This window comes from Cupressus sempervirens, chromosome 2 (genome assembly GCF_028749045.1).
Source record: "Cupressus sempervirens isolate cs-2001-9-10 chromosome 2, ASM2874904v1, whole genome shotgun sequence".
NCBI lineage: Eukaryota > Viridiplantae > Streptophyta > Pinopsida > Cupressales > Cupressaceae > Cupressus > Cupressus sempervirens.
The window spans coordinates 385,583,599-385,606,769 of NC_143119.1; the positions used below are offsets into that span (position 1 = coordinate 385,583,599).

Genomic DNA, 23,171 nt, shown 5'->3' on the forward strand with positions numbered 1-23,171 from the left:
GCTTAGATTTTTAAACATGTGAGAAGCACATAGAAATCGTTGGTTTCTTTATCAAGCAACCACTTGGGGGATTTTCAAATAACACATCACTGCATTTTTTTCAGCTTAAAAAAACTTTGAAGCTACATACGGTGATCACACTTATCAATGTATAGCTAAATCAGTGTCTTTGATTATAAATCACTGTAACATCCACTGCATGCTAATGAAAAAATCCCTGTAAACATATCAAAGCTCCACGTTTTCAAGTCCACCAATTATATGCCCATTTTCTAAATTAGAAATGAAATAGACAAATAAACAATTGGTGCCACAGGAGAAAAGTAACTAAATTTACCTCTTTAGAATTCACAATATCCAGATTGTCCAGAAAATGATTGAGGTATCCTTGCATTGCAGACTTGGACTTATCTGCAATCGACTCTAAGCGTCCCAGTGCTGGACGAATGACTGGCAATGCTGCACTCGAAGGAACATCTCTGTGCCAAAAAGTGCCAATCTGTCACCTCCATGTAGCCTTGAAATTCTGCGAAAGAAAGATTATTTCAAGCACAAACGATCGCCTTGGGTGGCAATTATGCACAACACACCATGGCAACTAAGCACAACACACCCATGTAACATGTACAGGGAGGATTGGAAAAAAATGATAAAAACACAGTAAGGACTCCAAAAGAATCAGCTATCACAAAGCACAAAAGAGAAGGGTGGTGTAAACATAAAGAATGCAGAAACGATAAAAAGTCAGAATGAAATTCTTATCCAGTGAAACAGGTAGTCTGCCTCACTAGTAACAACTTCAGAACATTGTGGAGTATTTCAAGCAGAAACAATCGCCTTAAGTGGCAAGTAAGAAAAACATGCCCATCTAACATCTTTGGGGAGGATGCAAAAAACATAAAGATGAAAAACACAGTAAGAAGTCCAAAAGAATCCCCTATCACAAGGCACATATGAGGAGGGTGACGTAAACATGAAGGATACAGAACATAATAATAAGTCAACATGAAGTTCTTATCCTGTGACTAAAAAAAGGAAGTCTGCCTCACAAGTAACAACTTCATAAGATTGTGACTGGTGACAAATGATTTTCCAAACAAGATGAAATGTCCCCTTGTTGAAATAGAACTTCAAATATGAAATATAAAAGGGAGAGGAAAACTTCATTTGGGGGCAGGGGTGGGATATAGAGGAAGAAAGAATAGAACAAAAGGAATTAAGGAAGTGCTTCTTTCAAAGGTGCACTTTCAAAAGGTTGTAATTCTGAAAGATATGACCATTATGAAGAAGTGACTCTTCCTCACATTGGAGGAAAAGAGAGAGAGGAATGGCAGAAGAGATTCAAATATATATAGTTTGATCACTAAAAGAAGGCAGATCCAAATTTATTTAATGAAACAGCTAATAGCATTAATAGCTATCCTTGGGGATTCAAATCAAGGTTTATATTGTTATAAGGGGATAGTTTACTGGGTGAAGATATGTCCATCTCATCTCTTATTGCCCTTGTGATTTTATGGATAATTCTAGAACAATCTCAGAAGGGCACGGTACACAAGAATACACAAAGAGGGGTACAAAGGCAATCATACAATATAGCAAGCTGTGGGTTTCGCTATCAAAATGTAAGAAAACAAATTTGTGAGATGTTGAAAACTTTCAAATCGAGGCCATTTGATATAAATTAAACATTCCTAATCAATCATCACAAATTAATACTAGCAATGCCAACATATTTTACAAATATCAATTCTCTTTAAAATAATATTCATATTTTCCAGTCATGTTTTTAGCAAAATGTATATCTCTTTACATCAAAGTGCTACAGACATTCTTCAATTCTTTCAAAAAATAATCTCAGGTCCAGAACACTCATTAAAGCGTCTGATTTTCATATTGTGACAAACATGCTTAAAACAAAAGCGTTGAAAAGTCATATTAATGTAAAAAATGTAAAACGACTAAATTGGTGCCTGGCCAAAAATAGAAACTAAAGCACCTGCTTTTGCTTGTATGACTTTCCTCCTGGTGTGAGTATACTAGGTCTACATCATGCTCATCTTCATCATGCCCTTCGGCTTCAACCTCTTCAGTTGTGTGCTCCCCAATTCCAATGCTTTGGAGCCATTCTTTAGCCTGTATTAGTTAAAATGTTACACCTCAAAATAAATCTAACATGAATTAACACTGCCAGATTATCAAGTACAAGTTTTGCATCCCATGCACAAGTAGATCAACCCTATTGATGTCAATCATTTATGATCTAAATGAGTAAGCTTAGATCCAATAGTTATACAAGAAAAAGTAGGGTGATGCAAATGAGTCCAAACCACAATCAAACACAGTAAACCATCTTTTGGAAGGAGCAAAAAAATAACAAGTGCTAACTATGGGCATATAATAGGAATTAGTATTGAATTGTACTAAGATATTCTAAAACTCACAAAGTCTCAAATCAAAAGTACACAGTTTATTTTTCAAAATTTGCCTAAATAGAATCAACGGTTCTCCTTTTACACAGGAGGAAACTAGAGATGACTTGCCTGCTCTTGTTTCTCATGAAGCTCCTCAATAATTGCTCGTTTCTTAAGAGCAAAATGCAAATATAGAACTTGAGAGGCTTTCTTTACAAGCTGCCATTTAAACTGTATACAACAACATATAAAAGCAAAAATAAGATGTCAGCATCAAAGGGACCTCAATTTTTTAAATGTTAAAACAACAATATATGAAAGTATAAGTATCAAAAGTATGAAATATTGAGAAACATAGTTCTATCCAGATTGAAAATACATCAACCCATCCCACGAGTTTCATATATACAGTACATAAGCAATATAAATAACTATTTCATGCTCTGAAAACTACATAGCTATTATCGCTATTGGAATATCCATTATACAAGTTTCAAAAAGCATCCTATTCCAAAAAATATGTGGAAACACTAGCACATTGACTTTCCTTTCAAGATTCGACCTTTCTCGCCCAAAGCCAAACATAAACTGTTCTCTAAGCAAAAGAAATGAATAACAGTTGAGCTTAATAATGCATTGATATGTACATCATGCAATTTTTTATGTATTCCTAACTAGAACGGCAAAAGAATAGTCATACATATGGTGTGGCATAGTAACTATCATAAAGTGTAGCCACATTAAAGGGATAAGAGATCCAAAGGTTGGCAAACTAACAACTAGATGTCTCACCCTCCACAGATTTATATGGAAAATTAATTCTGATGAAGCATTGAAAGGAAAACCTATGGTTGTAAAGGGAAGAAGTACTATCATAAATAAATAAGGTCCCTTCATAATGGTTTACACAAGTCATAGTTCCATGTGAACCAATAAGCTAGGCTTTTGCCATGCTCTCAAGCTGGCCATGCTTGTAGAGCTCACAGAGGTTGAGGAGAGAGATCTATTATGATTATCAATACAATGAGATGACACCTATTCAGAAGCTAATGCATCTCATCGAGGATGTAAGACTAGTCACCAAATTCTATGGGATCTGCTTCAGGGAGGAGAATAGAACCACAATCTTGGTAGTAAACACAAGAGTAAACTGGTTGTACTCTCATTCCTATCCAGTTCTTTGACAGGGATTAGTCCAGTGTACAGCGACTCCTTTTAGATGAGACGCCACACAATATTGAAAGACTGCCCAGTGATTATTAAATTTATTTGTATGTTCTTACAGGGCATATTCACTGATGTAAAGTCCTTAATGCACATTGATGCTAGAACCATCTATAATCTTTTTTGGTTTGTCTCTTGTCCCTATATGCTTGCTCATCCCCCAGACAGGAAAAGCATCAACACAGACTCATTTGACTTTTCACTGCCACAACTCTTTCCTTCAACTTTCACATCCACAAGGTTGACAATGGTGGCAGCTAGCAAAGAGCAAGACAGGAACGGTTAAATTTCCTTTAATGAAGCATTCTCTACCAAGCAAATATGTAAGATTTTTGCCACAACTGAGAGAAATCATTTCAAATTTATTAAGGCCAAATTTGAGGAGAAACAATGAGTGCCCGGTTGACGTGTTAAGCAATAAAATTCTAATGTTGCCCAATGCCAACTTTATCTTCAATTTCGCCTGTAAAATTGCTTGCGGTGATTTATTCATTTAGTAGGGATGTCTTGCTGCTTGGGGGCGGTTGGCTGAAATATTTTAAAGGCAACATAGTAACCAGACAAGCAACACCACAATCATTGACAAGTAAAATTTGGTGACAACTACCATGACTTAACCAAAACATATAATCCCTAGGGCTCTTCCAGCAAGGTTAAAAATTATGGAAGGTCAATTTGAAACATGAAACCACTATCTGTCGTTCATAGCATTTAATTAATCTCGAAGGATTGGATAGAGAAAAAAGTGGTGGTCATCTCATTGTCAGTAGTATCTCATGCACAGTTTTCTGTCAATTACAACAACAACATGGCTCTACATCCTGAAAGGTACAATTTGCACACAAGTAATCCTCTCACCTGCACAGGAATATGAAGTGTACATTTTGATGCTGTTTCAAGAGCCCAGTGAGTGCATTATGTTCTCATTGTCTAGGATAATATGCCAGCGGAACCAAATGAGGAAAACTGTTTGCAGCCCTAAAAGGAAAGAAGCTATTTACAGTCCAAATCAGGGTATATGGTAAAGCTCAGCAGGCATGTGGAGACCAAGGAATACCCGAAGCAAAGGAAGGAGAAGTCAGTAAGTAGTGGCAGAAATCACAAAAAGGATTTAAGTAACAAACTGGCAATAAAAATAGCTGCTAGGCTCAACATGGACTTGGGATGGGTAACTCTGGTTGGATACAATATCAATCCTTGGCTCCTTTGCATTCCCATCTGACCAGGTTTCTCGCTCTTTTTCTATTATGCGGTCTCATCTTGCAGTTAATTACCTTCTATAATAATCTTGATTTTAGCCAGTGCCCCCTAGAAGCATTTTTTAGTAGTCCAGTTCTAGCCATGTATCCAAACTTCATACCTAGTGGGACACAATATATCTGGAGCTGTTTCATTTTGATTGCATCTTGTTCATAGCAATTTTGTGATGCAGTTACCACCATGTGTCTAAGGCTAATGCCCACAGGGACACTTCTTAACAGCAAGAGTCCCTAATAAACTCCATCACTGATCTATCAAAACAGTTACACAAAACTGGCACAATACATATCCAATAACTATCAACTAGAGAACCCTAGAATCAAAGTAATAAAATGCCTAGGATATAATAAAGCATGGTGTCATGCTAAATGTTTTGATTTGTCATTTTTTTTTGATAACACGAAATAGAAAACTTGATGTGAAAATCCTATCTTCAAATTTTAGGGGAAGCTACCTAATTTAAACTACTCCAAAATCTTTAAAAAAAGTTTGCTAGTATGAATATTGTACAATCTATTCCTTGGGGTTTTGCATAAAGATAAACAAATAAGAAAACTTAACATCTATTTTCATTTTCAAGCTTTAGGCATCAAACTTTGCAGAACTCATATCTCATCAATGAGTTTTGTCAATTTATGACAGCTAAAACATAAACAAGAATACTGTCCACAAAATAAAACAAAGATCTTCTGGACTCTACCAACCACTTGATTTGGAAAAGAAAACATAACAAATGAAATAGGAACAATCTGAAAAAAAAAAAAGACAGAAAATTAAAGTTAAGGCATTCAAAGCTACTTCATAACCATGAACACCATAGTTGCACAAAGCTAACATAGATCTTCCTTAGTGACTTCTTTGAATGATTGAAACATGAAGTTTTCTAATTTCAAATGGATACATTGTCACAATGAGCAAACTTGAATTTCTCAATCACTAGAGACAAACAATTCAATTTTGTTAAGGTTTTGTAGCTTTAGTAGGATAAATCAATGAATAATTATATACGAGATATAATTTGTTCATTATCTATATGTGTGTGTGTGTGTGTGTGTGTGTGTGTGTGTGTGTGTTATTAAACTATGTAATTTCTACGCAGAGATCATGTTTTGTGTACAGATTATGTTTTACGATGGATTTTCTAGAGATCGCCCTGAAATACCAATTTCTATAGATGGATACAAAGACTTAGAAAATGATGGACACAAACTTTACATTGTTAAATTACATTCATTTCAAAATCTCAAATAGAATTGGCCATATGGAGGTACCAATCAGCAAATACCAGGAAGGTCATATAAAGGCATCAAACACAGTTAGCTGGTATAAGAATGGGAATTTCGCATTGTGAGGGGGAAATAGTAAACAGTGTTTAGTCTCATTTGAACCATCTTTAAAGGAGAGATGTTCCATTATCAAATAAGATAAGAAGGCATTTTGTGATTCAATGTCTTTGAACCTTCATGTGCAGATAAGTATTTATCATCCTTGAGCATTACATTTATCTACCCTAGTCTCTCTCTTATTTGTAATTCTATATATACTATAAAGAGTTATTTGCCTTGATCTCTTTCCCATTTTCTCTGGAGATGTTCTTGAAGGAAAAGAAGGTTGATAGTTTAAACATGCTACCAAATATTGCGCAAAACTTAATTTTATGACAGTAGCTCCAAAGAAGTTTTGATCTAGAATTCGTTATTCATTTGATGATCATGCTGGATAAAGTGAGGGTCTTGAAGCAAATATCTTTGATGATTGAGATTATTAAGTAACCATCTCTACAAGAGGGAGTCTGGTAGTTCATTAAAGGCAATCTTGGACAAAGAGAAGGAGTAGATAGATGATATGCTTCAGTCAAACATTTGATGATCTTTCTTGTATTGATTCAGAGGGAGTAGACCATGTCGAGATGGATTCTCCAATGATTAGAAACTATCGTAGTTAAAGGACCATAATTCATGGGATAAAGTTTCATGTATGTAGGTTGCAAGGTCGTATGCTATCTAAATACCTATTGAACCAGAAAAGCATGACACAACTTCTTGCCAGGAGGCTTGAAGGATGGTAACAGATTTAGAGAGAGTTTGACACTTCATTGGAGATAACCTTGTACTAAGAGGTCAAAAAAATTGATATTAAACTCAAAGGAAGTTTTGACACTTTAATAGTAACCTTGACAAGGAGGTCAAAAGGTTAGTGCTTCTTCATGAAGAAGAATTTCCAAGTGCAATCCATTGTATTACATTCTTGTCTATGAGAGATAAGTTTGAGGTGAAAACCTTATTCTGTGGTATGTTTCGTGGTGGATATCATGACAACAAAATATGACAGTATCTATGGTGACTTCTTTTGGATGTCATGCATTTATGAGACTGTCCCTGTGTACATCTTGAGGAAGTAATGCATGTATGAGACTGTCCTTGTGTACATCTTGAGGAAGTAATTCATGTATGAGACTATGCTTGTGTACCTCTTGAGGAAGTGACGACTTCCAAATAATTGTCACTTGTATTTGTAGAGGTTATTGGAAGGTGACGATCTTACAATAACTTGAATCATGATATACATTTTGTGTAGTTGTTAAAATAGATCATGAAAGGCTTTATCTTGTAAATCAACAACTAAGTGTTAGATGTCATTAAATTGACAATTTATAAGTTGTTTGTATAGATATATGTTAGGTATTTGGTGAATATCTTGCCTTGATATTCTGATAGGCCATTACCGTATTGAGTACTTGGTGGATATCATTGATTTGATGTTCAGATAGGCCATTACTCAGAGTCATTGGTGGATGTCATTAAATTGATGTTCTGATAGGCCAATGGTCATGCTACCTGATATGATCTCAAATTAGTACTTGGTGAATATCCTATGTTGATATTCTAATAGGCCAATACTTATATGATATCATATATTGGAAGTCTTCTGATCAAAGACTTCCTTTGCTGTATTATGTCTAAGTATTACAAATAGTGTTCTATTTATCGTGTGTTATCCTCCCTAGCTAAGACGGAGTGTTAATGTTTTGTAGCTTTGGTAGGATAAACCTATGAATAATTATATATGAGATATAATTTGTTCATTATATATATATATATATATATATATATATATATATATATATATATATATATATATAATGTAATTAATGAATAGACATGTCCCTTAAAAGGGACATGTCTGTCTCTTCATACCTTATTCCCAATATAAATGTGAGAAAGATTGTTGTATTTAAAATATACAGAAATAACTGTTAGAACTATTTCATATGCAGCAATCCTCTGATTTTAACACAATTCAACTTCAAACTTCAATGACTAAGCTAACGGTCTTGGTGCTGGTTCAGGTCAGCCAAGAAAAATTTAAGACCTGGGTTCTCTTTGGATACATCCATACAAAAAACACATATATATATTTTGTTTAATAAATAATGAATGAAGATAGTAACATAAAAAAATGAATCTAATATCTAGCAGTATAAATATTTATAACAAATACGAAAACATAGTAATATGATTGTATACATATACATATATATAGGAAATATAAAGATACATTAATATCAAATATATAAACATGGTATATATTAATATTAATTTGAAATTATTATGACTTATACTAATATGTGTACTATTCATATTGACATTGATATATTTAAAAATAAATTTAAGTGTTGAATATTCAAACTATTAAAAATTTATATTAAAAAAAAAATGAAATCAAATGTAAGTTTATTTGACTTGGGCCAAATTGTTTTTAATAGTAACAGAAGGTCCAAGAACAGTAGTTGTTAAAGTTGGTGTCAATCGAGTCATACAAAATGATGTCCTTATTTTTGAACAATTTCCTTATTTCCAAGAGTGTTGCCTCCTTAAAAGAGACACGTCGAAAATTTATTTAAAAAAATTCCTTGCTCTATTCACTCTTTACAACAAAAAAATAAGATCTGTGTATATTTAAAGAAATGTGTGTTCATTGCGGCAGCAGAAGTAAACATCAAAAAAATTATAACAGTTTCACCTAGGTTTGTCTCAAACAAACCCACAACACTAGATTTCCAATGAATGTAATTCTATCCCCATCCTCTAAAAATAATTAATGATGGTAACTTTCTTTCATTTTTACTTCTCATCTTGATTCATCTATTTTTCTTCTTTATTCCATGTTATTTGATGGTTACCCTTCACTTGAACACATATACTAACATGGGTACCACTTCTGCTTTAATTTGGTCTTGGTTTTACTAAGAAAAGCATACTATTTTGGTGCTTGACTGAATTTAGACACCCATTTTCTTTATGGTGGAGGTTTTGGAGGGTTGCACCACTAACACCAAGCTATGACAAATAGCAAAGCTGATGCTGAGTAGAACTTTCTCCACTTGCCGCCAAGTGGGAGAATTATCTCACACAACAAGAGTGTAACTTCTTGACAATGATACCAAATGGGAGAATTATGCCACAATAAAGTGGATTTTTCACAATGATGCCAAAAAGTGGAAGTTGTGGAGATTTTTCCTACTAAACTATGAAAGATAAAAATGTGACACATGATGAAACTTGAGGGAGCTTTTCACCATCAACACTAACTTGGGAGATCTAGAAAATTTGGCTATCAATGGAACTTTCTCCATTTGTTTCCAGAAAAGTGGACTTGTGGAGGTTTTTGCCATCAGTGTCAAGTTCTGGAAAATGACAAAGTCAATGTAAGGCACAACTCCCCCCACTCTATACCAAAAAGTGGAACTTGACAAGGTATTTTCCATCAACGTTAAACTGTGAAAATTTGGCAAAGTCAACGCACAACAAAATGCTCCCCACTTAATACCAAAAAGTGAAACTTTTTGATGTTTTTGCCATCAATGCCAAGTTGTAAAAATTGGCAAATTTGACACTTAATGGAACTTTCTCCACTTGATGCCAAAAAATGGAAGTTATGGAGGTCTTTGTGTATCAAGTTCTAAAAACAAAGAAAGTTGGGCCTCAATGGAAATTTCTCCACTTGATGCCAAAAAGTGGAACTTGTGGACCTTTTTTCCATCAATGCCAAGTTTTCAAAATTGGCAAAGTTGGTGCTCATGAAACTTTCTCCACTTCACACCAGAAAGTGGAACTTATGAAGGCATTTGCCATGCCAATTTTCATATGATGAACTCACAAAATTGTATTATTTTTAAACATGCTATTTTTCTATTTGCTTCAAACTTTACATTGATAAAAATTAAATTTCTCATGACATTTCATCTTTCTTGATTTCATAGGAATGGGATGAAAGTTGCAACCGCTTCAACCTCCTAACCTCTACCATCCACTACTTTTCATTAAAAATGCAAAAAAAAGAGTAACTTTCTAAAAGCTTAGATGTTAACGCCTCAAAAGTGACCACTTTGTGCTTGGAAGACAATCCTTATAATATGATTGTCTTACTGAACTCAAGAAGATTTACCTTAGCCTCAATCCTTCCTACCTTTGTGGGGGACCTGCTACTATAGTTTTTCTATTAACTTCATTCTCAGTTTTCTCCACCTATGCTAGTGCCTCCTTTAGGGTTCAAAACTTAATAATCTTCACAATGAGCCACCTACATACATCATTAGTGAGCCAGGACAAACCAACACATTACTAATTAATTGTTGTGGTAGGAAAATGAACATTACTGATAGTTATATGACAAAAATGACCTGGTATTTGGCTACAAATGATTAAGCATGACATGTTTTTTGGGTGGGTGGTTTCAAGTACCAACATACATCTAAAAAATAGGACTGAAGTGCAAACAACAGCCCCAAGAGCATGTGCTAGTGAAGATTGTAACGGAATCCCATTGAATATCCCTACCTAGATTTGAAATGAATTCATTTGAATCATCATCAATGACTATAAAAGATAATTCATGTTTGAGGAATATCCAAGGTTTCAAGGTCATGCTAGGATAGCCAAAGAGAAAACAAGGCACTACCTATAGAAAATGCCCCTACCATCCAAAGGAAAAGTATACCTCGCGATACAAAAATGCTCATAATATGAATTTAACCTTGTGTTTTGGAGTCAATCGGTAAATGGTAGGTCCAAGTCACCAAAATGGAACCAATTCATGCCAGTGCGAATTAGAAGAGTAATGATTTTGAGGGAAAGCCAACAAAGAAAACTAAGTAATTTGAGTAGTGACCATACCTTGAGAGAAGCATCACTTAGCTGATCTATCAAATCTAATATGTGGAGTAACATCATTCAAAGACATGCTGATCTATCAACTCTAATGTGAGTGTTAGTATCCAAAGGCCATAATGTGTTGCCTATTGTCTAAGTGTGGAAAATCTAGAGTATTGCCCTCATGTAAGGATATACACTAAAGGGTCACATTCTCTAAAAGAAAAAAGAATTAGGAATGACTGATCTAAATATTTGAAGAAAGGAAATAGGTAGTTGCCTAAGTTCCTACAGAGGCTACGAAATCTTCCTTGAATCTCATAGCAAATGAAGCATATAAAAATTAAGTGTTCCTTGTCTCCACCTCAAGGACAAAGCAGAGACAAAAAATCTAGTCCTAAAAGATTTTGTGATGCTCGATTTTGATTCATTGCTAGTGAAATCACATTCGCAATTGGCCAAGAGGATCTTCAATTTGTGGGACAAATAATGCTAGAGATAATGAGGATGGTAAAGAAAATCATCCACCATCTATATGCAATTGTCAACATTAAAAGCTAGCTTGGAACTAACTAGCTCATGGGGAGAGACCCAAGTGGTGTAAATGTGCTATGTAGATGTGTTATCCCGCATTTCTAATGCTAATGTCCTTCATGGGAAGGGGCCAAGGAGATCCAAGGAGTACATGAAAGGGGGTAGCCTATCCATTGAGATGGTTCTCTTGAGTTGGGGGGGAGGGTCTAAGGAGTATATAAAAGAGGGTAGCTAATCAATAGAGATGTTTATAGAAAGAGGAAGCAACTAAGTCTCCAAAACCAACAATGTTGCAGCCTAGTAGAGGACAAAGAAGCAAACAAGTTCTAGTGAAACAAGGTGATGCATTCCAACCCTGGACCCCCACATTCTAAGAAGAGGGAAGTCCCCTATACGTGACAACAAGGACAGCACATGTGTTGTTACCGTTGCATTGTATTGGGACAAAAAAAAGTTGCATTGTCCCTCAAGAGAGGGCAACAACCTCAGATTTGCGGTTTGACGAGTTCAGATTTACACAAAAAATCATGACACATCCTGCATTCTAAGGGAGTTCAAATATCTCAATTTTGGGAGGAAATCGCCTAAAAATGACGAATTCAAAGGCTACACAAGAGGGAAAATGGATTTGGTGCACTTCAAGCACTGCACCTTTACCCACTAGGAGTGTTGCCCCTTGACCCACTAGGGGCTACCACCCCTAAACCTACTTTCAAATTTTTTTTAAAAAGGGAATAAATTGATGGGGAAATTGCACCAAACCAAATTGATGTTTTCATGCGCACGCTACTGTCATTCGCCCTAAACTTATACCTTTCCCCTGTCCTTGAAGCTCGTCACGACATGCTTTTGTCCCCAATGGGTAACAGAACATTGATTAACACAAATAAAAATATACTGTAAGAGGGGCGATTGTTTAAAATGGATCTCTCTCATGACTAGGAGTTGTGGCCCTTATGGATCAAAGCATATGGACATAGAATGTAGGCATTAAAAAAGTCTTAAATTGTAGAGTTGAGTTGGCAAATTCAGTTTGGACAATACACTAAGGGATTGTCCATTTGTGATATACCATGTCCTATAAAATGAGATAGTGAACCCTCTCAACAAAAGCTCATTCATCAACCCCCAAGCTAGGTTGCCAGACCTCTAAACCTAAATTTAGGCTTCATAATTTTATGAAAAAGCATAATTCAAGGGATATATCCTCTAAGTGGATCTAAAAACACAAACATTACAAGATTGAAAGAGTAGCATGCAAAGGTGTGGGTGAAAGCTAGACTTCATACTAAAAGATGGATAAAACAATTAGACCCCCAAGCAGATTTAGGCCAATGTAATCTATAAAAGTTTTCCTTTCTAAATATAGAGTGTGCCTAGAGATATTGAAAATAAACATTAAATTTTAGTTAGGTTTAATAAATATTTAATATTAAGGGTCATTTAGATATTTAGTCTTTTAGTCAAGTTTTAGTTTTAGTTAGTTTCTAAAAGATATGGAAATTTTCTTGTTGTCAGACGCCTTTTAGAAAGTTTCCATTTCTTTTAAGTTATTCTTTATATAAGGAGACTGTGTCTCCATATTGTAATTAATCTTTTGTAAATATACATTTTTATAACATGGTATCAATGCTTTGGATGTTTTCTTCGAACTTTTTATAAAAAAATTGAAGCTCTTTCAAAATGGAATTTTTCTAGAAGTTTTCTTTTTGATTTTTTATGAAAAAATCAAAGTATGGGTTCGAGAGTTTTGATGTTTGCAGATTTTTTTGTTAAGACGTTCTGAAAAAATCATGGATTTCCTGCTTTTCACATGTTGTTTTCTGTGTTTCTGTGATTAAGTTTTTTTTTGCAGATGTGTTATGGTGCAAACGAGTTTTTGTTTCAGTTACGATTTTTGAGAAAAAAATTTGATGATTTTTATATTAAAAAATCAAATGTTTTTAGGTTTGGAATAGAGATTTTACAATTTTTACCCAAAAAAATGAAGTTTTATACTTGTTGCGCATTTGTCTTGGGTTTTGTGTCTGCTCTTCACTGAAGGTTTTTTCCTGATTTTTGATAGAAAAAATGAAATTTTGTAAAGTGCTAGTCTACCAATTTTTTGTGCATATGAAAATAGGGGATGGTGTCGTTGACCAACATCACATTGGAGGGAAATCAGCGGTTTGATGACAGGAATTACAATACCTCAAAGCAGAGGATACTTTTGATTTTCAAGTACCAGTGCTTGGACTAGCTTGTTCTAGGTAACTCTACTCGTCCTACTACAATTGGCAAAGACTAGGACAAGTTTGATGAACGTAACCAAGAAGCGACTATGTCGCTTAAGTTATCTATCACTGATGGGATGCTTCCAGAAGTGCCATCTGGTAAGTCTGCAGAGGAGAATTGGGTGCACCTAAAAAGTCTAAATGAATAATCAGATAAAAGTCAAGCTTTCTTTTTGAATAATATGGTGTTTTCTCTTGTAATGGATGAGACGATGTCTCTACAAAAGCATCTTATGAAGAATAAGGATATTTGCAATCAACAGGATGATATTGATCGCAAGATGGAAGAGAAGGACATGGTAGTGATTATGCTGAAGAGTTTGTGAGGGTCCTATGAACACTCTGTTGAAAGACTCAACATTACCTCCACTTATGGTGACTTCAAATTTGATGAGTGGTGCAATAAGACATTGCAACAAGATAGGTGGAGGCAGCAATTTGGTAGTAATAGTGACATGGTTAGTGTGGAACACACATTTTCTGCCACAGCTAAAGGTATGTCCACTCAGCAAAAGGACAACACACATTTGAGGATCGTTCCAAGAAGAAGATCATCTATCACTATTGTAGGAAGCTTGGTCATATCCAGAGGTTTTGTAAAAAGCTGTTGGCTGATCTAAAGACCAAGGAGAGTCTCAGCAGCAGGCTCATGTGGCAAAGCAATCTGAAAAGAAGAATGAATCAGCCTTTTATGCACTTTGATTTGAAAGTTTTTGTAGTTAGTAGAATGATCATTAAGGGAGGGTAATAAACTATTTAACATTTATGGTCATTTCGATATTTAGTCTTTTATGCAAGTTTTAGTTTTAGTTAGTTTCTAAATAATATGGAAACTTTCTTGTTGTAAATGTTTTAAAATGCTTCCATTTCTTTTGAGTTATTCTCTATATAAGGAGACTTTGTCTCTACGTTGTAATTAATCTTTTAAGAAAACACATTTTTGTAAGGTTGACCACAAACTATAATAGTTCCCAAAAACTTTTATGCTCAACTTTTACAACTTAATCCAACATGGGTGGAATTAGGAGGTTGTATAGACATACCTGTCATGGGGCATGTCGAGTTCCAACCTGTCTCTGGACACTTAGTCGAAGTTGGCATGTGTGTTCGTCTTCAGAGCAAAACATAAAATATAACATTTAAGTATGTGTCACATATTTTAAGTTATATTGTATGTATACATTGTCAGGATGTTTGAGAGTGGTTTCAAATTGTAAATGAATTAAACTTTTATCAGACTCTGTATTCTTTTATTTTTATCAGTATATATGTATGTAAAAGGATCTGATATGTATCTATTCTCATGCAGGTATTGATTCAATAATGATTTGAAAGCGCAATTACAATTTCCAATTTAAATATCTGATCTCCTTATACTGTGTTCAATCTCTTCTTACAGAAATTCTGATCTTCTGTAAGATCTCCTATAAACTGATTTCCAATGTCAACGTCTTGCTTGATATGATTTGTCTTTCTGCAATAATGGAGAATTATCTCATATGCAAGTAATATATCTTTGTGACTATTTAAGCAATATATCTGCTGTGGCAAATGATAATGAACTGTAAGTATAATCAATCTGCAGGAGAAGTAAATACATTTATTGATTTAAATGATTTACTTTCCTTCATCGATCTTGCATATATAATATTTTCAAGGGTTGCAATGAGATCGGTTATGATCTTTCAACTTGAGGAGGCACAATTAGTAATTGTTAGTATTCGCTAACTAATCTGATCCTTATGAACTTTATTAGTTAGTGAATACTAACTATCTTTACCATCAGCAATTAGACTGAATATGATGCCTGATCTGAATATGTATATGTATGCAAGAAATTCATCTTAGTTAGATGATTGTACTGGTTCAAGATCAGTGAGATGCATTTTCAGTTCACTATGATATGCATCTGTATGTGAATGTGTGTGGAACATACATTCACATACATATGCAGTTGCAGTTCTCAGAGATCTGACTGACACTACTCATCAACAGAGATCTCCAGGAATTATACTGGAGATTCTAGATTTTGGGAGATCTTAAAAAGTTTCAGACTTGGCAAACTTTCAGTGATCAGGATGCTTCCATCAGTTTTCTTTTCCATAGCTTTTCCCGGTTTTCCAAGATAAATTTCATACTGGGATTTTCCAAGATTTCTAATTCATTTCATCACAAAATCTCTTGCCTTCAATTCCACATCCTTGACTAGCTTGGCCCAATTCTCACTCATATCAATGATTGACTTGACCCCCAGCGAGAAAAATTTGCTCAAACTCATCTCTTAAAATTGGAAACTTGAAAATTGCCACTAAACTAAGACTACCTGAGACAGCTACCCTATTCCCAAGAGAAAAGAGGGAGTCCCCATTCACAATAAGGCAATGGTGTGAAAAATCTCACAAAATGGACCCAATGCACACATGATCGTAGTTCGCAAACTTGGGCTCAGAGCACTCAAGAAGCCAAAATAAATGACTCAGAGAGTATTCAGCTAGCTCAATATGCTCAACTGTCATAAATGACTCTTCAACACCAAAATATGCCATAGTCAAAATTCTTGATTGAATTGAGAACTGACCTTTTGATAGTAAATTACTAAATAGGATCTGATTCAGATTTCTTTTGGTTACAGAATGAGGCAAATTAACTAAAACGTAGAAAAGGTAATGTCAGCATTATTTTCATGTTAAAATGCAGCACTTCTAGTGTTAGATGATTTTGAAAGCATTTAACACACTGGGAGAGATGGATTGGCCTTTGTTCTGTCTGAAGCCAATGATTTTTATATTGACTTCAAACTTCACTCTATTAGATGAAAGTTTTCTAAACTGCTGCCACAAACTTTGAGCTCTGACACCAAGAAATCACTTGCAATGATCAGGACACCCAACCTATCAACAATTTTGAGACATCCAATATACTTTACCAGATCCTTATAGAAGCAAGCTAACTCATCATTCTGCTCCTACATGATTTGTATTTTGTGTAGAGTTAAATTTCATCCTCCAAGTTCTGTATGAGATAATTTAAATTTTGTGCAGATGATGATTTGAACTCTATCTTTTATTTGTTCTGAATATATCTATGCTATCAAAATGCCCTTTAAATAATTTTAAAAGTAGTTTTTGACTGATTTTTTTTTTCAATTTTTTATGTCTTTTTCTAAATCCGCTTTTTCCTGATTTTTTTCAAAAAATCCTACTCCTTTGCTTTGCCAATTTTTCCCCTTAATGACTATACTCCAATGGTACTAATATTTCTTACAAGACAACAAAATCTTGTTAGAGTTGCCCTTGCAGGTGATAAAGCATTCCTTAGCTTCTCCAGCAAATTTTGGCTGATATTTTTTCACCATTCATCTGACAGTTGTGCTTTGTAAGGGCCATCTATGTTGTAGCTGCTCATTGATTACTAAATTGCAAGGGACGTGCACAATTGCCAATTTTGATCCACATCTATTCCCATTCAAATTATCATCTCCGTCATTTATAAACTCTTAAATGGTCTAGGAAATAACTGAAAAGGACTGTCAAGCCCAACTCCTCAACAGCATCGCTTCGTCTTGCAAACAATACATAGTCAGTTCATAACATTTATCCTCTCGAGACTCCTACTGCAATACCCAAAATTTGAATATTCGCATCTTTAGAATTTCTGATTTCAACCCTCAAAGCTCCAGAATGACTTTTTATCATCTTAGTTTCTTAGATGGCCGAATTTCGACCCTTGATTAAAAAAAGGTCCTCCTCTCAAGCTCCAGCTTTATCAAGCATAATTTTGAAGAAATGGCTCTTTCATCAAAACTCTTCTCTGTCCTAGGATTTTCCCAGTCAAAGGAGTTGAGATTTCACAGAAAAACACTTAATACTCACCAATTCATTGGCAGTAAATAAAATCATCTAAGAAGCCAAACCAATCAAGGCAGCATTGCTATCAGAATTTTGCAACGCAAGGACTTTGCTGACATCATCATTTGTCACTTGCAGACTGGCAATCTTGAGAGCAGTTTTCAGAGCAATCATAAGATATAAAAATAAATTGGATAAATGTTCATATCTTCAATCTCCACTCAATTGTTGCAAAAACCAAGATGATCAATTTGAGAGATAAAATATTGTTTATCAACTCGACCAGACAAATGTTAGAATTCAAATCTTAAAGAAAATCACTTAGATTTATATGGCAACCTAATATTTACAGTGCATATGATACATTTTACTCCTACAGAAACCATAAAAGACAAGGCATAAACAGAGTAGGGATTTAGTCCCAATATAGGAAAATTGGCAAAATTCAGTCTAAGCCAAGCTTAGTCATGAAGTCAAAATCCAAGGTCACAAATTTTGAATAATATAAAAGGTAAAAGGAAAGAAATTGTGATATTGCTAATAGGACTCAAACATGTAGTTTACCAGTCAAACTCATTGAACCGTGCTTCGTGAATAGTGGTTCCCTATAACCCATTTCTCATGAATGGAACACTTAACACTCATTGAATCTAGGTGAGGCTCAAAGGGGTGAAGCAGAAGGCCTACTTCTAGGAGGTCACCCATCCCAGTATTGCTCCAACTCAACTGTGCTTAACCATGGAATTTCCTCCAAAGATAAGCCCACTTAGCTTGCTACCCTATTTGCAAAACCTTCATCAAGTGTTGCACATTATGAGTCATTCAATATATTGGTCCTTAGCTTGTCAATTAATAACTAAGGAATATTTTCCACCACAAGTTAAACTGTTATATTGCTACTAGGATTCAACTATATAATTTTTGAGTCAAACTAATTGACCCATGTTTCATGAGTAGTGGTTCACAGGAACTCATCTCTCATGAGAATAAATGGAACATTTGACACTCATTGAATCTGCATGATGCTCACAAGGGTGAAACATCAAATCTTCCCAAGAGGTCATGTATCCCAATATTGCTCCAACTCAAGCACACTTAACCATGGAGTTCCTCCAAGGTTAAGCCCACTTAGCTTGCTACACCATTTGCTCAACTTCAGCGCACTTAACGAACTCCATGGTTACGAACTCCGTGGTTTAGCCCACTTAGCTTGTTACACCATTTGCTCTACTCCACTTAAGAATGAAATTATTTTGTGAACTTCTGCTGGAGGTATCTCAAGCACCACATTTGTGTGTATCTCAACCACACTTAGCTTGCTACCCTATTTGCCCAACTCCAGCATGCTTAGGAAAGAAATTATTTTGTGAGCTTCCACTAGAGGTATCTTAAGCACCACATTTGTGTGAATCTTGCCTATGATTTAAAATTACAACATTTTCCCTTAAAACTTTGTAAGCTTACAAAATATGCAGATTAATGCCATTAAGTTCCCAAGACGTATAATTTGTTGCATTAAATTCTAATTAATCATCTTCAATTTCCACAGAATCATTGCAGAAACGCATGTAGAGTAACTCTAAGATATTGGAAGTAATTTGTTGGATATATTCATGTACAAGTAAATCGTCCAGCCTTACTTGGAGCTTGCTCACAAAGTGCATTGGAACAGAATTTTAAAAGTATATAAAATAGAAGGAAAGAAATCCTCTTGTGAGCTTCCACATGGAGGAATCTCATTCGTTAAATTCTGTGATAGCTTGGTTGCAACCTTGAAAACGAACTTGAACAAGTCTCGCCCTTTTCAATATATAAATATTCAGTGTCATTAAACTTTCGAGAAAATGCAATTTTTTACTATTAAATTTCCTAAATTGAGGAATCAAACCAGCTTTTTGGTCGCCTAGTGTGTCATTTGTTCCGGTAATACTTGATACAGAAGCCCAATATTCCCGAGAGAATTTTAAAAAATTATTAAAAGATTAGATGAACCATGCCTCCTTGTACTCAATTTGAATGATGTAGACGAGCTGAATCTGAATCTGGCTAATGTCGTTGGATGCGGGCCGAGCGACGTCAACCACCGTTGCGCGGGGCAATTCCTCAAAAATTCGGATCCGCTCCTGGTCTACCCTGTGAAAGCTACCCGAAGCGGCCAAAGGAGGTTCACCCTGCATCCGAACATACTGAGGACTCGAAACGCCTCCGTATTGCTCAGAAATAAACCTTGATTTCCCCATCAATTCACACTAAAAAATTGATTTTCACGCAGACTTGGCAATGGCTTGCAGATCCCTTAAAACTGCCTGCAAATTCCTCCTTTGCCTCAAATTTACATACAAAATCCTCTTAAATTCATACAGAAATTCCTCTAATGCCTTCAAATTATTGAAGTTTTCCGCTTCCGGCTGCCTTCAAGGACACGTCGACGGGAAAAAAATATGTTAAAATAAAATTTCAATGTGACGTAGGTAATAAAAAGACTAAAAGGTTAGATATCTTCGCCTTTCGACGAAGACGAAGCTAACGAAGATCGACCACGCGACCTCTGTGTATCGGACGTTGTCAAAAGTGACTGGGGGTTTGAAGTTTGGGTGGTTATATACATGTTCCTGTACAGAGCAAAAGGATATTCGGGGTATCAAACTTATATTTAATTGATTTGTTTTTTAATCGCTTTGCCATCTGTTTCCGTGATGATATTTGTTCATAATTCTTCTTTTTCAATTTTATCCTCTTCTGAACTGGTTGACTTTAACTTTTTGTACGCTGGTTATAAGACATGTTTGTTTATATAATGTTTTTTCAATATTGCCCAAGGTTCAAAGAAGAAAACAAAATTTCTTTCCTTCGTGATAGTGTTGGTAAAAGAGATATTACACATTTAAATTTAGTATAATAGAGTTATATTGATTTTATACTGGTGTTTACTAGAGGAGGTTCGAGGGATAAGCTCATAGGAACTTATATATAGAATTTTAATATATTTTATATTATAAAATTAATTGTATAATGTAATGTAAATCTATATAATTTTATAAGGTTGCAAGTAAGTATTAATGATGAGATTGTTAGCATGAATGTTGATGATATTCTTATGGAAGAGTATCTTATCATTGTTGGAGTGTCAGAGAGATTGACACCATGACTATGTTTGTCATTGATGTCAACATACTAAGAAGATTGGCAAAGTAGTAGACAGAGTTTGAGTAAGCGCAAATGAAGAATTGCAGATGAGGTTATATGGAGTTGAGGACATATTCTACAGAGTATTATGGTGTTATGGTTAAGACTGTATATGGAAACTCATAGGTCAGTGATAGATATTTGATACTTACAAAAGATATTGTATAGACAGAGTTCCTAAGAAGTGGTTTATGATGTTTGGATTATATATCCTAACAAGGATAGAATCTAGATGAGTGAAGTCAAATAGAGGAAGAAAACATCCTGATGATGACAGCAACAAGTGCGCAAAATCTAAGGTCGCATGTGTGAAAGATTTGTAAAGATTGTGAGCTGACAGTGTCATGTAATTATGAAAAGATGTAATGTATTGTATTATCTCAATGGGGTCCTATTATAATTAATCAGGAAAGCCTCAAGGCCGACTCAATGAACTATTTTGAGGACATGGTATAAAGGAAAGTTATTTTCCTTGTGATGAAAAAAAGTAGAAGTGTGGAAGTGATTGTGAATGTGATAAGTGAAGAAGATTGGTAAATGCGAGTAAGCGATCAAAGGGATCATTGTGATGTGAGCTTGCAGATCTGAGAATTATTTTGGTGCAGTATTGGCAAGGTAAGAGGATAGAGTAAGAGTTCGAGTTGTTGAGATCAATTGCATTTCTATTATTATGAAAGGAATAATACAAAAGCTAGTTGGATAGTGAGTTCAGTGGTCTTGCCCCTAAAGTTGTTTGGACAATGGGTCCATCTGTCTTCCACAACTCTAATCAGGGATTGATATGTACTGAATGTATTTCATTGGCTCCTAATAGAGTTCATCCTCTTACAAGGAACTTATATATTAGTACATCATTTTGTGGGTACCATTCCTACTGAGGTTTTCCTTCTAATCAAGAGTTTCCCTAGTTAGCATATCTTGTGTTATTGTGTATGTGTATCTTCTTATGGTTATTATTGATATTGATCACATGTTTAAGATTTAATAAGGTTGATAAAAGTTATATTAATTTGATAATTGATTCACCCCCAACCCCTCTCAACTATCTTGGTGGACTTTACTTTCTAACAGACATATGCAAGGAGATAATATATTGTGTATTAGTGGATTTTTGTCATTAAATATCATAGTTACATTGTCCTGAGATACTAGGACACATTAGAGCAAGGGGTCAAGACAGAAGGGCCTCAATCTGAAGATGAATAGGGGGGAGGGAGGTGGGTGTATACACTATATACCATACATGTGGTACTTCAAATGCTAGTTATTAAAAGATGTATAACAATATAAAACATAAAGATATAAAATACTAATGTACTAAAATTTAAATACTTGAACATTACATTAAGCATTAAACATGAAAGTGGAACATTGAACACTGAACAATAAATTTTAAATACTCAAATCAGCAAATGAAAGAGTTCTAGCTTCTATTATAAATATTAAGTAATAATAATTGTAGATATCAAAAGTATGAATATCTCATCATAAATATGATTATTGAGCAATGTAATATAATATTCAATACTACTAATAGGATATTAAATAAAAGTTTTTTAAAATAATTTATTTTTTGTTTGGACGGGGATGCTTGATCATCCCCTAAAGTGGTCAAGAGAAATGTTCTCATATCCTTGTCCCCTTAGGGGATGTTGAGATGTCCCCCTATCTTCGCAAGAACATCAATGAACTGGTGGTGTCATTGAAGATGTCAGAACAACGTCCCCTCGTCATTGGTGTGTCCATGTCTCAAAAATGTTAAAGTTTTTTGTTTTTATTCTTTTTTGTTCTTTTTTTTTTAGCCCGGAGGGGGGGGGGGTTGTCAATGATTTACATTGATAAATATATAATTTTATTTCATAATAATAAAAATATCAATAAAAAAATGTCTTAAATTTTTTATTATTATTTATACTTTTATAATAATTAATTAATTTTAAAATTGATAAATGATAATCCTTAAAAGGAAGAACCACAACTAGAATTAAGCTAATTTTCCCTTTTTAAATATTTTTTGTTTTTATTTTTTAAAACATTAAGAAAAAGAATTTGAAAAAGAAGTTAATATCAAAAGATATTTAAGCAAGATCCTACAACACAATGGTAACTTGTGAGCCTCTCATATGGGAGGTCTTGAGTTCAAATTGACTTAACACATAAAAATAATTAATTATAATAAATAACAATAATTAATCTAGGCTTTGGTCGTTTACCGATTAATTTTTCCCTTCCAAACAAAGATAAAATATAAATAAAAGATTTTATGAGTTTTTCAAGTTT

At 34.5% G+C, this 23,171-nt stretch overlaps 1 protein-coding gene across 2 annotated transcripts in view; it reads right to left on the bottom strand.

The window, feature by feature from the left end:
• LOC149572744 (phospholipase D zeta 1-like) overlaps nt 1-23,171 on the bottom strand; it is a 212,572-nt gene that overhangs the window by 144,648 nt on the left and 44,753 nt on the right. The window contains exons 1-4 of one of the 2 annotated variants that reach the window (XM_089813831.1): nt 19,703-20,278; nt 2,544-2,645; nt 2,000-2,136; nt 338-479 (exon numbers count right to left, since the gene is read on the bottom strand). In XM_089813831.1, the coding sequence (XP_089669957.1) occupies nt 338-479; nt 2,000-2,136; nt 2,544-2,645; nt 19,703-19,945 (624 nt within the window). In that variant the 5' untranslated portion in view covers nt 19,946-20,278. Of the gene's footprint in view, nt 1-337; nt 480-1,999; nt 2,137-2,543; nt 2,646-19,702; nt 20,279-23,171 lie in introns of those variants that run through there. The other variant, XM_089813832.1, reaches the window with a different exon arrangement.